Below are 12,556 nucleotides of genomic sequence, written 5' to 3' on the forward strand. Positions count from 1 at the left end.
CCCCCCCCCCTTAACCCCTGGAAAACATCAAGCATTTTCCATACCTTGACAGTCACCTCTTCCAGTTAATCAATCTTGATGTAGAAAATGAACGTAGGACTTGCTGTGCAAACATATCCTTTGGAAAGCTGCTTCATTGCATCTTTGCTGACTGAGATTTGCAGATAGAAATGAAGATTCTGGTCTACAATGTAGTGTTTGCCCAATACTCCTAAACCAGTGTGAGGTGTGGGTGATGTATTGAAGCCATCTTAAGTGCCTGAAATGGTTCCATCAGCATTGCCTCAGGAAGATCCTCTGCATTAGATGGGAAGACCACTGCCCCAATGCTAACATCCTCTCTGCAGCTAACATAACCAGCATTGAGGCAAAGATCATGAAACATCAACGCCACTGTGTGCAGATGGCTGACACTCATCTCCTGAAGCAAGTCCTCTTCTCTCAGTATAGGGCTCCTATACACATGTAGGGAGCCTGCTCCGACATGCTGTAATTTCAGCACATTGGAGCAGGCCGGATTTAATTGAGGCTGCTGGGGCGTGGAAATTGACGCACTCCAGCATCATGTGTATCAGTGTCCCTGTGCTGCAAAATGGCTGTGGAGTGCTTTAAACTAAAGCTCGTTCAATGAGCTTTAGTTCAAAGCACCCTGCTGCCATTTTTCAGTGCAGGGATGCTGATATATGTGATGCGTCAGGTGCTTTTAATTAGCGCAGTTCTTGGAGCTGTGCTAATTAAAGTGCCCCCAACGCCTCCTCGAGTATGGGTATAAATGCCCTTAGTCATGGTAATGGAGCCTACAGAGGAAGCGCTACAAGGACACCCTGAAAGCATACCTTAAGAAAGGTGGTATCAACCCTACAAATTGGGTTGGCTGGCTGGTATCAGATCTCAATGGTGCTGCACCATACATCAAGCTACAACCCACTTCGAAGAGAACCGTCTTGCTCAGGAAGCTGAGAAACAGCAGAGGAGGAAGGAAAGTGTGCAACATCCTGGCCAACAGTTGTCCCCCTCCAACGTACCAGTTGTCATATCTATGGAAAAACTTGAAGAGCACGGATTTGACTCCTCAGCCACCTTAAAACTCACCAATAATCCCCCCCTCCCCCTGGCAGACATCATCCTCATATCGAGGGATAGCTGGTATATATAAATCATTATCTGCGTGTTTTGTCTTATGTCAGAGAAGGCCATTTTAATGGCCTTGGGCTCCAGTCTCTCTTACTTGTAACTAGCAGTTTAGTCTTTTGAGATCTGAAATACTTTTATTTAACATTTTTAAAATTTAATATAGGGTATCTTAGTGAAACATAATTGTCTGTAATATATATGTGTTTAATGGTCTCATCTGACCTTCTCTGCTTTTCACCTTTTGTAAATTAGATCTCTTCCATTCTATTCTCTACTGATTTTAATTGGCTTGTTTTCTATAGGCCACAAGCATCAAATTTGATGTAGTCATTAGGGAGTCTTATGTCTATGGGACTGCAGCTGAAGTAAATAATTTTTTCTTGTCACTTCACTTGACAAGACCTTCCAATACAAATAATTCTTGATTTAGACTTCCGTTAGATGAAGATAAAGGGAGAGAATTTCATTTAATCTTTCATAATGTTCAACAAGGACAAGTGCAAAGTCCTGCACTTAAGAAAGAACAATCCTATGCATCGGTACGGGCTGGGGGCTGACTGGCTGGGCAGCAGCTCTGCAGAAAAGGACCTGGAGGTTACAGTGGACAGTAAGATGGACATGAGTCAACAGTGTGCTCTTGTTGCCAAGAAAGTTAATGGCATACTGGACTGCATTAGTAGGAGCGTTGCCAGCAAATCAAGGGAAGTAATTATTCCCCTCTCTTCTGCCCTGGTCAGGCCACATCTGCAGTCCATTTTTGGGCCTCTCAATCCAAAAAATGTGGACAAATTGGAGAGTCCAGCACAGGGCAATGAAAATGGTGAAGGCACTGGAGCACGTGACTTCTGAGCAGAGTCTGAGGGAGCTGGGCTTATTTAGTCTGGAGAAGGGAAGACTGAGGGGGAATCTGATAAGAGCCTTTAACTACCTGGAGGGTGGTTCCAAAGAGGATGGCACTAGATCAGGGATGGACATAATACAGCGCTCAGGCCGGATCCAGCTCTCAAAGGGACTTTGGCCCAGAGTGGGTGTCTCAGTCCTACCTGGCCCAGGCTCCATCTTTCAGTCTTGATTAGTTTTCCTTTTTCCTTAGTGAAGTAAAAAAAAATCCACTTGATTGTGTAAAAGTAGTTCATTTCTTTAGATGTATTCTATCCACAATGTCTCCATTTAAGTTTATTAATACAGAAATCAGTTAGCATTGCCTCTGGCCTCAGTCCCATTATTTCAGATACGAGACACATCTATGTTGTTGGTGCAACATAAAAAAACTTACGCTTTCCTCACCATTGTGGTACCCGTTCAATTGCTGAATGATTAAAAAAAATGTTTTTTTCTTTCGCTCCTAGTTTATTTTTTTTATGCAGTTCTGGGCATAGCTTGTACAGTTATGTTTGTACTTTGACTAGAGTCAGTTTCTTCTATTCTTTTCTCACAGTTTCTGTTTGGTTTCTATACAAATAGGTTCATTATCACAATGTACTTGTACAGTTACAGACATAGTGAAAGAAAAGCTGACTATACAAACTGCCCACAATTTCACAAAAAGTACACTGCTGAACCTATCTACAATGACAGTAAACGAATTGATAGAAAACAATGTAAATGGAGAAAACTGGGTATAGTGAAAGAAAAGCTGATTGCACAAACTATAGTAAGTTTTCTCCATTTACATTATGTTTTCTACCAATTTCTGTTTACTGGCATTGTAGGTAGGTTCAGCACAGTGTACTTCTTGTGAAATTGTGGGCATAGCTTGTACAGTCAGCTTTACTGTACTCAGTTTCTTCTCTGTTCTTGCATTTCTCATGAAATCACCGTGGCATACTTAAATTTAGTGTTCCATAAATACTGAGAAATATATTTATTATGAAATTATTGTATGTCGTCTTTTGCCGGAACATCCAGTGTAACATTTTTGAATTGCTATATTTGGTAATAGTGTAATGAGAGGACCTTATTCGTAATACGATAGGTTATAGAACTTTAGTCCATTTTATGATGTTATGTACAATTGGCTGAAAATGAAATACACTTCACAATCGATTAAAATTTTAATTGTGACAAAACACTTATTCCAGTTAATGGCACATCAGAATATTTCATTCTCTTCTCAAATTTTGAATTACTTAGCATAGGATGTGGCCAGTAATATTCCTTTGATTTGCAGGCCAGTCCTACAGACAGTTGTTCAATATTTAAACTCGCTCTTTCTAGGATGGGCTAACAAGTAAGGAATTTTGATTTTTAAACTATCACTTCTAATCTTGTTTTGTATTTAGGAAAAAAGTACAAAGACAAATTTGTTCTTGTTTGGTATAGCCATTAAAGCATGTTGGCTTGTACTAAATTTAGCATGTCAGTATTTAGTTACTTTTTTAGTAAACCAGGGGATAGTCTTTTTTTTTTTTTTTAAGCAGTTCTATAGGCTAACATATTTCTTCAGTTTCTTAATGTTTAACGTGTTAGAAAAATCACAGGTGACCCGTTTCTTACATTTTTTTTCTTTAATTTGTGCTGGTCTGCAGATTGTACAGGTGTCAAATGTAGGGAAATGGAAATGTAATTAAAATATTGGTAGCACTTTTTTAGTTAAAGAAACCTACATTAAATATGTTTGATATTTTTAGGGGGGGCAGCAGTAAAATGACTGAGGGTCAGAAAAGGTAACTTTCACAGACATTTGTAAAAAGGATTCTGAGAGATGGGAGTTGCCTTCTTTTTTTAGGGTAGATGCTAAAAGGGGGGGAGAGAGCACTGGCAGGGAAAATTACTAGGAGCTATGGGATACATTATCCTTGGCTGGGTAGCAGGTGGAAACTATGTGTGACACCTGACAAAAACTCAATGAAGAGAAGATTGGAGGATTACAGATAAAGGAGATGAACTGTAAATTCAGATGGGATTTGGAAGATGCGACCAAGCACAGATGGAACTGCTGGAGGAAAGTGGTGGTTCTCTGGACATAGAAGAAAATATATGCCTGTACTGATGAAAATCACTGATTGTACTGTTTGTGCAGCTTCAAAGGACTATTCCTATTCTGAATAGGAAATCGGGTGAGATGGTTGAGATTTGATGATGTATCCAAATACAAAAATCTTAGTAACATGGAGGGATTAAAATTACTTCTATAGGATGTAAAACTTCTAGAAGAAAAGAAATGTGTCACTGTCTAGGAAAGAGAAAAATAAGGGGTAAAGGTGATAGGGTAGTATTGCATCTTCTTTATATACAGTCACATGTCATGCCTCCCTCTAAACTTGATTTTTCCCCCACAGTGTTTGATCATCTGCTTTGCAGTCATCCTGATTAATCAGGTCAGGCTGAATTTCTTCATCATCACTGCCATTTTAGCAGTTGGCAACCTGTTCAGTCTAATCCAGAATTTGCAATTCATGTTACAAATGGGTGGATATAAATCAGGGATTCTGAATTTGTCAGTATGTTTGTTTCTGTGTCCCAGAACTGTTATTTTGCAAGGACAGAGTTGACATTCTTCTACTCTGAGTGTCACTTGCCTAGTCATACAGCCCATGAGCACACAAGCTGGTGTTTCCAGAGGCTGCAGGATCCACAGATTTTGGTGTTTTCTGGAGTTTGGCAATTCATAGGTGCTACTCAGTTTGCCTCATTCATTGGAACCATAGTCAGTTTTGCATGTAGCAAAAGTGAAGCTGTGATTAGACCCTTCGCAAAAGAAAATAAAACATAGTAAAAAAATAAATTTAAAAACTAGGTACAGCACAAAGACAGAAGTGGACTGTACAATGAGGATGAGACTGAGATTAAAGAAAATCTAGGTGTGGCCCAAAAACTTTGTTTCAGCTTTCCATAAGGATAATGTTGACTCTCAGGCAAAGGAAGGGATTATGTAACATTTGCATAGGCTACAAGGAAGTTCTTTCCAGGCCTCTATTCTGTGTTCAGTTTTTTAATTTTTTGGTTTGAATATCAAAATGGTTTATTAAACAAAAAAAAATGTAAGCAATTGCTGCTTTTCTCCGTGTCCTTTAAGTTTTTTTTTCAATTCCACGCATCCCATTCTCTTCCACCTTAACTGTCTTCATAGACTGGAGAAAGAGATTGTTGTCTTTCTCAACTTGGAGTGAGCTAAGCTAAATTAAGCATGCAGCCTTTTTTCCAGATGCAAACAGACTAGTTCCATCAAAGCAGCCCAATAAAATCTCTTCCAGGTGTTTATCAAGTGACTTCTACCAATTTGCTTGTCTTCACCTTCTTTAAAACTGTAACAGTAAACTTATCATTTACACACCTGGTATTTATTGTGATTGGTATTACTGATGGAAGAATATTAGATGTGCTTGTCATAGCAGTATCTTTCTCTTCAACAGTTGGGTATCTACCCTGGTATTTTGTTGCAAATGGCAGCATGAAAATGAATCGGAATAAGTGCTTAAAGATTACATTTGTTTTGGGGGTCTTTTCCACTGTCTGCAGTTTAAATTGTTGGATATCTTTTTCTGAAGTTCCTTCTAAATCTATGCTGAGTATATTCAGCATATATTCTACAGTTCTTTTTAGTCCAGGATGGACTGAAGTGACACTTTTTTTTCTTAACTGACTGTGGTGCAGGGTGCTAAAGTGATCCTTCTACTTTAAGAGCAGAAGCAGCTAGCTAGAGAGCTCTGCTAGCAAGGTAAAGCTTCATAGCTGCAGGGTACCCAGGCAGTGGGCTAATGAGCTAATGGGGAAATTACCAGCCACCTGCACATGGTCAGTTGACCAGGAGGAGGCAGGGCCCTGGGCACATACAAGTCCCAGGGCTGGGTCTGGCAGGGGTTAGTTTTCTGGCAGCTGCCAAGGGAAGAAGCTCTTGGAGGAAAGAACTGCTTACAGATGTTTGGTGGCCTAGCCTGCTGCCTGGAAGATACATAGATGAATAAGATACCTGGGGCTAGGAGGCACACAAGAATAAGAGGGAGGTTTACCTTCTTAAAGGGGCAGTGTGGCTTCCGTTACTGTTATATTGTAGCCCAGGGGCTTGTTTTTTCTATTGTCTTTTAAACCAGTGGATCAGGGGGACCCCACACCATGACAAACTGTTAATGGAGCTTTATGTATTAAACAAATCATTACCATCACCCAGGCCCTTAAATTAAATGATTTTTTGAAATTGTTGTTGCCTTGTTATGTAATAGAATTAAGTCTTGAATATTTCTGTTGTTTTAGATGTTGCTTTTTTCCTTCCTTTTCACTTATTGAAGCATTTAGGGGTAACTTACATACTTGAGCTTATTTGTTTTCAGTCTCCTTTCACTCTGGAACTAATGTTGGTTGTGTACTGTTTTAGTTTTTTCTGTTACTCCAGCTATTTTTTTTCTTTACCCATATATAGGCTTGGCAGGATTCCGTTTTCATGGATAATCATTCATAAACATCGATTTCACTGGTCACTTGCAGACCGACGGAAAAATATTTTCATTAGTAATCATGAAAATGTATAGAAAGAAGATGTTAAAAAAAAAAAAAAAAATCTGGGACATGGATAACAAAAGCTGTGACTGGGCGCTGCCCACTCATGCATGCAGCGGCAATTATTATGGCAGGAGCTAGGGGCTGTGGTGTAGGAGGGGGGTGGGATTAAAGGGACAAGAACCCCCCCCCCCCAGCTCTAGGGGCATATGTCGTTCATGGCTGAGAGTCTGGTGCTGCTGGCCGCTTGCTCTGCCCAGGTCCCAGCTAGGGATCAGGTGCCAAACTCCTGGCAATCCCAGCCCAGCCCCTGCATGACTGGGGCTTACCAGGAGTTTGGTTCCTGCCCTAATCATGCAGGAGCTCTGGGACCATAGGGAAAGGCAGCAGCCTCTCGGCACAGACCTGGAAGCAGTTCCCCACCACCTGTGGCCCTTTAGGAGCAAATCCTTATCTGGTACAGGCACCCAGTCACACTGCCTGTCCCTATGTTCCCAGAGCTTCTGCCTGGCCCAGCCTCTGTGCTCAGGGAAGGCCTCTCTGGGGCCCAGCCCCTCTGCTGCCTAGAGGGGTGGGAGTCTGGCCATCCAGGGGCCAGGCCACATCTCTGCCGGTGTCTGCCAGGTGGGGTTTGCTCCTTAAGGTGCTGTGAGCAGTAGGGAACTATTTTCTGCCTCAGGCTGAGCAGCCACTGCCTCTCCCCATGTTCCCAGAGCTCCAGAGTGCCACTTCACTTGTCTTCTGGTCCCTGCCAGCCCAGTTCTTTTCTGACGAATGAACTGAATGATTTAAAGCAGATTTGTTTTATTGATTTATGGATATTTACTTCTGTATATTTTAGTGTGTGACGTTTGTAAAGCTTTTAGCAGCATCCTGTTGTTACTAAATTGTCTGCCCCCCACAACCTAATTTCATGCAGTCCCAAAATTTCGGTTGATAAAAATCGAAAGAGATGCTTAAAAATAAGTATTGATTTATTCCCTCCCATCAAATTTATAAAAATAAATAAATAAAATTGAATTCTGCCAAGCCAACCCATGTAATACTTATGTAATTTAACTTTCTATATAGAACAGCCAAAGGACTTTTCCTGAACTAATTCCAGATTGAACTAAATAGCAAAGGGTAACTGAGCTTACAAAGGTTTCAATTCTGTCCAGTTCATAATATCAACTAAATCTTTGCTAAATCCTATTGCAATTGTGAAGTTTGTTGGACAACTTCGTACTTGAGTTGTCTTATAAAAGAACTAGATGAGGTCAAATTGCTATTGTTAAAGAAGGTAGCAACAAACTACAAAAGTTCATACTCCCCACAAATAAATCCAACTACGTGGTGGAAGTGTACTGAAAAAAAGGAGTGAAACAGCCTATATTATAGGCCTATATTATTATATTATCCTATCCTCTGCTTCATTTCATTTCTAATTTGCATGGGTTTTAATGTAATTCTTCTCTCTTGATTATTGAATTGTAGAAATTAGGGTTGGAAGGGACCTCAGGAGGTCATCTAATCCAACCCCTTGCTCAAAGCAGGACCAGCTCTAACTAGTTCATTCCAGCCATGGCTTTGTCTAGCTGGTCTTGAAAACCTCCAAGAACAGATATTCTGCCACCTGTCTAGGTAACCCATTCCAGTGCTTCACCACCCTCCTAGTAAGAAAGTTTTACTAATATCCAAATTAAACCTCCCTTGCTGCAACTTAAGATCACTGCTCCTTGTTTTCTCATCTGCAACCACTGAAAACAGTCTAGCTCCGTCCTCTTTGGAACCACCCTTCAGGTAGTTAAAGGCTGTTATCAAATCCCCCCTCAGTCTTCTCTTATCTAGACTAAATACTCTCCAGCCTATCTGCTACTCCCGTCAGCTTGATGTCATCCGGAAACTTGCTTAGGATGCAATCCGTCCTATCATCCAGATTGTTAATGAAGATATTGAACAAAACAGGCAATATTGGCACTTCTCAGTCTCTTGAAAGTTCAAATCAAGTGTAGTATCTTGGCCCTTTTTAGGAAACGTTGTGATTCGTTTCTGTAACACATGAGTGGCCAACTGGTGGTATGCATGCCACAAGTGGCATGGACAGCCATGGTGTTTGGAAAGTGGGAGACTGGGTAGGGGAAGGGGATCAGAGTGGCACTTGGAAAGAGGGAATGGCTTAACTTGCTGCACACCTGCCTAAAAGCTTGGCCATCACTAAATTAGCAGATTGTAGCTGAAATCTGCTAATTGTGGATTGAAGTGACGTAAAAATTCCTGATTTTTTTGCCATTTAAAACTATGATGTCAAAAGACATGAAAACATCACAGTTAACTCTCATTTGAGATACATGGGCACACCTTCAAACTTCAGCCCTTTTCAGTATGGTCACAAAGGGAGTTGGGCTTGGGGGGGGGAATAGTCGTGTGATTACATAGTTACTTTGTACGTGAGTGGGACAGAACATAGAATATACAGTTCAAAAGCCTTTGTTAAGGCACCTCTGTGGGCTGTACCTTTGCTCCCAGTGTGGTGAAATGTAAGTAAAGAGATTTCTCCAGAGGTCATGGTGTGGCTCCACTGCTGTGGATTCACTGAGGGGATGTAACAACAATTCTGGCCAGAACCAGACCTTTAAACTAATAACTTGCTTTTTTTAAAAAAAAACATGGTGCCAAGCTTAATTCAGGTTCTTCTTTCTGTAGGGAACATTTGCCGATCACCCATAGCTGAAGCTGTTTTTAGAAAACTTGTAACAGATGAAAATGTTGAAAATAAGGTAAACTTTTCTATTGTTGCCAAAATATACTGTCTCTTAGTCAGTCAGTGTTATGTCAGCTATGGGAAGAAAAATATAAATATTTAAATTTGTTTTTCTGTAGTGGAGGATAGACAGTGCAGCAACATCTACCTATGAAATAGGAAACCCTCCTGACTATCGAGGACAGGCTTGTATGAAGAAGCATGGCATTAACATGAATCATATTGCCAGGCAGGTACTGTACTCTTACTTTCTTTTAAATGTGTTGTATGCATGTGTTTTGTTGCAGTGGATGACAGACAGTGCTGCTGTTTCTGACTGGAACGTGGGGTGCTGCCCAGATGCAAGGGCTTTAAGCTGTCTGAGAAATCATGGCATTGAGACAGCCCATAAAGCACAGCAGGTAGAAAAGAGTACATTTTATTACTTGACAGAATAAATTCTCTGTTCAGCAATAATTGTAGTAACTACAACAGACATTTGCCTGGTGTACAGTTAGTGTAAAATTGTGTAGTAAATACTGAATGTGATTGTGTAAAAAGAACAGCCATTGCCTAACTCTTCTAGCTGAAGTAAATGAGTTTCACTGTCATCATCAGTGGTTCTTGAATTAGACCATTAGTTCAACGCGTGCTTTTGAATATCTTTCAGATGTTCAGTATTTAGAGTATTAATACATATCTTATCGATCTGTTGGAGAAGTTGGCTCATATTCTTCTAGAACTGATCCCCTTGGGTCAAAATTATTTCTGTGTGTATTTATACTACTCAAGTATGTCACTTAGAAGTCCCGTGATGAGAGACCCTGCATATAGAGTGGGGACAGTACCTCCCAAACCATAAGTACATAGCTTACTTGGTGCACCTTGGAGCATGTCAGGCAGCAGTCTTGGAGCTTGTTGCCATATGCTCATTTCTTCCAAGCTAGCTATGTCAGTTCTAGTTTCGAAGGTAATGGATATGTTTTATCCCACTGAATTGGTGTAAACATGCCATAAGAGTTTGGAGAACTCCAGATCCTCACTAAATAGCTCAGATTCTAGAGTGAAACTACTGTTGGTTATATATCCCAATAAAGAAGTTCAAGTAAAAATTCCTCAATTCCGTGTTTGGAACAATGATTCACTGAAAATTTGCGCAGTCCCTTTCAACTAAGTGGAAACCTTGTGTGAGTTTTGGAAAAACTCACTTCACTTTTCTTTTGACAAAATCAACTAAGCTTCAAGTTGTTTGTTTCAATGACAATCTCTCTGGAATATAGCATGACTGCATCTAATTTAAATGATTCAGATAGATAAATGCACATAACGCTCTTTGTTTAATTATTCTCTGCATAATATATTCCTTTAGGCTCTGACCTTCCTTAGTTTGAGTTCATGCCACTACTCTTGCATTTTACACAAGATTAAATATTGTTTTTCTTTTTCCCTTCAGAATCTTACATGACCTTACTGAGATCATTCTTTTCTTTTTTTCTTTGGCAGAACCTACGCACTTAGTTCTTCTAACCTTTCTGGCCAAATTCCCTCAATCACACTTGTTGCCCTCACTGACCTTTTCTGTCTCTAATCTCCTTTACATAATAATGCAAACAGAATTGAGCACAGTGCTGTATTCCAAACTGACTGGTTTGATACTAAAACTGTCTAGCTTGTGATCTGTTTCTGTTGATACCAGTTATTTTCTTAGTATGTGCAAATGCAGTGTTTTTATTTTAACATTATCCTAAGTCAGAGGCTCTCACAATCATTGGCTTCTGTCACATTGTTTAATCATTGGTGTCAAGTAGGAAGCCTAGGAAATCTACTCTAGAGCTCTTGTTAAGCATATTAAAAAGGGGAGTGGAGAGTCACAAACTTCTACCCCTTTGTGTTGTGTGGCTGCTTCTTATCTTGGGCAAATTTTATCTTCAGAAATTCAGCCATAATCACATTTGTCAATGAATCTAGACAAATAAAATTGTGAAGTGGACAGGAAAGGCTACAACAAAGAGTTGAAGGCAACTTGGAAATTTGATGAAACAGTTTTTCATGTTGCTAAAGAAAATCATGTGCATATGCATTGATATGAAGTATTTGTTGGAAATGCCCCTGCCATGTAGTAGGTGGCAGTTTCACTGAGAGAGTATTAGGGGCTGATGGTTTGTGCCTGATCAATAAAAAATAAGATCAAAGTTACAGTAGTGTTTGGGGAGCAGCCAAACTGATGGAAGGAGTTTGATAGGAACATTGTTGAATCAGTGTGTACTTTCAAATTCAAGGAAGGTATAACTGAACAACATTATGTTAAGGAGAATTTTTGTTTCTTTATCTCCTTAATGGTGGCCTGCTTTGTGTAACTAACCCTTTCCACCATTGCAGAAAACCTGTAGTGCTTAGGTGAGTACCTTCCAGCTCGTTGCACAAGACATCTTCACAATTGCACAAAATCTTTCTGTCTGCATGTTCATAAGTTATTCACAAAACCTGTGAATTACTATATGTAGCGAGTAAGCTAGCTGCCTTTTCATGCTTGTGTAGGGAAAGCAAAACTATAAATGAAGATAATTGCTGATGTAAGACTTGAAGAGTTTTTTTTTTTCAGATTATAAACTGTTACATATGTTTCAGTTCCTTTAATTCTTATCACACTCATAAGTGGGCAGATGTTCATCAGTTTCATATTATAACATACTGAGGCTAAAAAAACATTTGTACACAACTCACTTGTTTCCATGTGCCGTTATCATGGACATGAGATTAGGAGAGTGATTATCTTTAGGGGTGCACTGGTAAGGATTTTTTGGGTCAATACCAATGGCCGATTTTATTAATGAGCCATCCTGGCCGATACCAATCCAATTGCCAATATGTAGCGTGGCAGTTTGGAGAGCAGCATCCAATTGGTAGGCGTATTGTGGGGAAGTGAGGAGCAAAAGAGGGTGGGGTGCAAATCAAGGCCTCTGTGGTGAGGAAGAGACTGGAGTAGGGGCAGTCGCTGCCCAGCCAGGGTGGGGTGTCAGACAAGGCCGCAAGTGACTTGTCTGGCGGGTGGCTCACACCCCTGCACGCACTCCCAGGGAAGGCATGGTGAGGCATATGTCCCCTGGATCTGTGTGCAGGGTGAGGGCAGGCTGCCCTTTGTGTGCTTAGGGCTGGCACTGGGCTGTTCCCAACATGGGGGGGGGGGTCTAGGCTGGGGCTGTGCTTGGAGCAGGTGGCAGGGGCAGCCCGGGGGGAGGGGGTATGGGGGGCCCCAAGCCCCCC

The 12,556-nt window shown here is 40.7% G+C and overlaps 1 protein-coding gene across 2 annotated transcripts in view; it reads left to right on the forward strand.

Moving 5' to 3' along the window:
- ACP1 (acid phosphatase 1, soluble) overlaps window positions 1-12,556 on the forward strand; it is a 35,782-nt gene that overhangs the window by 2,081 nt on the left and 21,145 nt on the right. The window contains exons 2-3 of one of the 2 annotated variants that reach the window (XM_019520633.1): window positions 9,256-9,329; window positions 9,433-9,546. In XM_019520633.1, the coding sequence (XP_019376178.1) occupies window positions 9,256-9,329; window positions 9,433-9,546 (188 nt within the window). Of the gene's footprint in view, window positions 1-9,255; window positions 9,330-9,432; window positions 9,547-9,600; window positions 9,715-12,556 lie in introns of both variants that reach the window. The other variant, XM_019520632.1, reaches the window with a different exon arrangement.

The sequence above is a fragment of the Gavialis gangeticus genome, unplaced genomic scaffold (assembly GCF_001723915.1).
Source record: "Gavialis gangeticus isolate Ggan-Ray unplaced genomic scaffold, GavGan_comp1, whole genome shotgun sequence".
In the NCBI taxonomy this organism is placed as follows: Eukaryota; Metazoa; Chordata; order Crocodylia; family Gavialidae; genus Gavialis; species Gavialis gangeticus.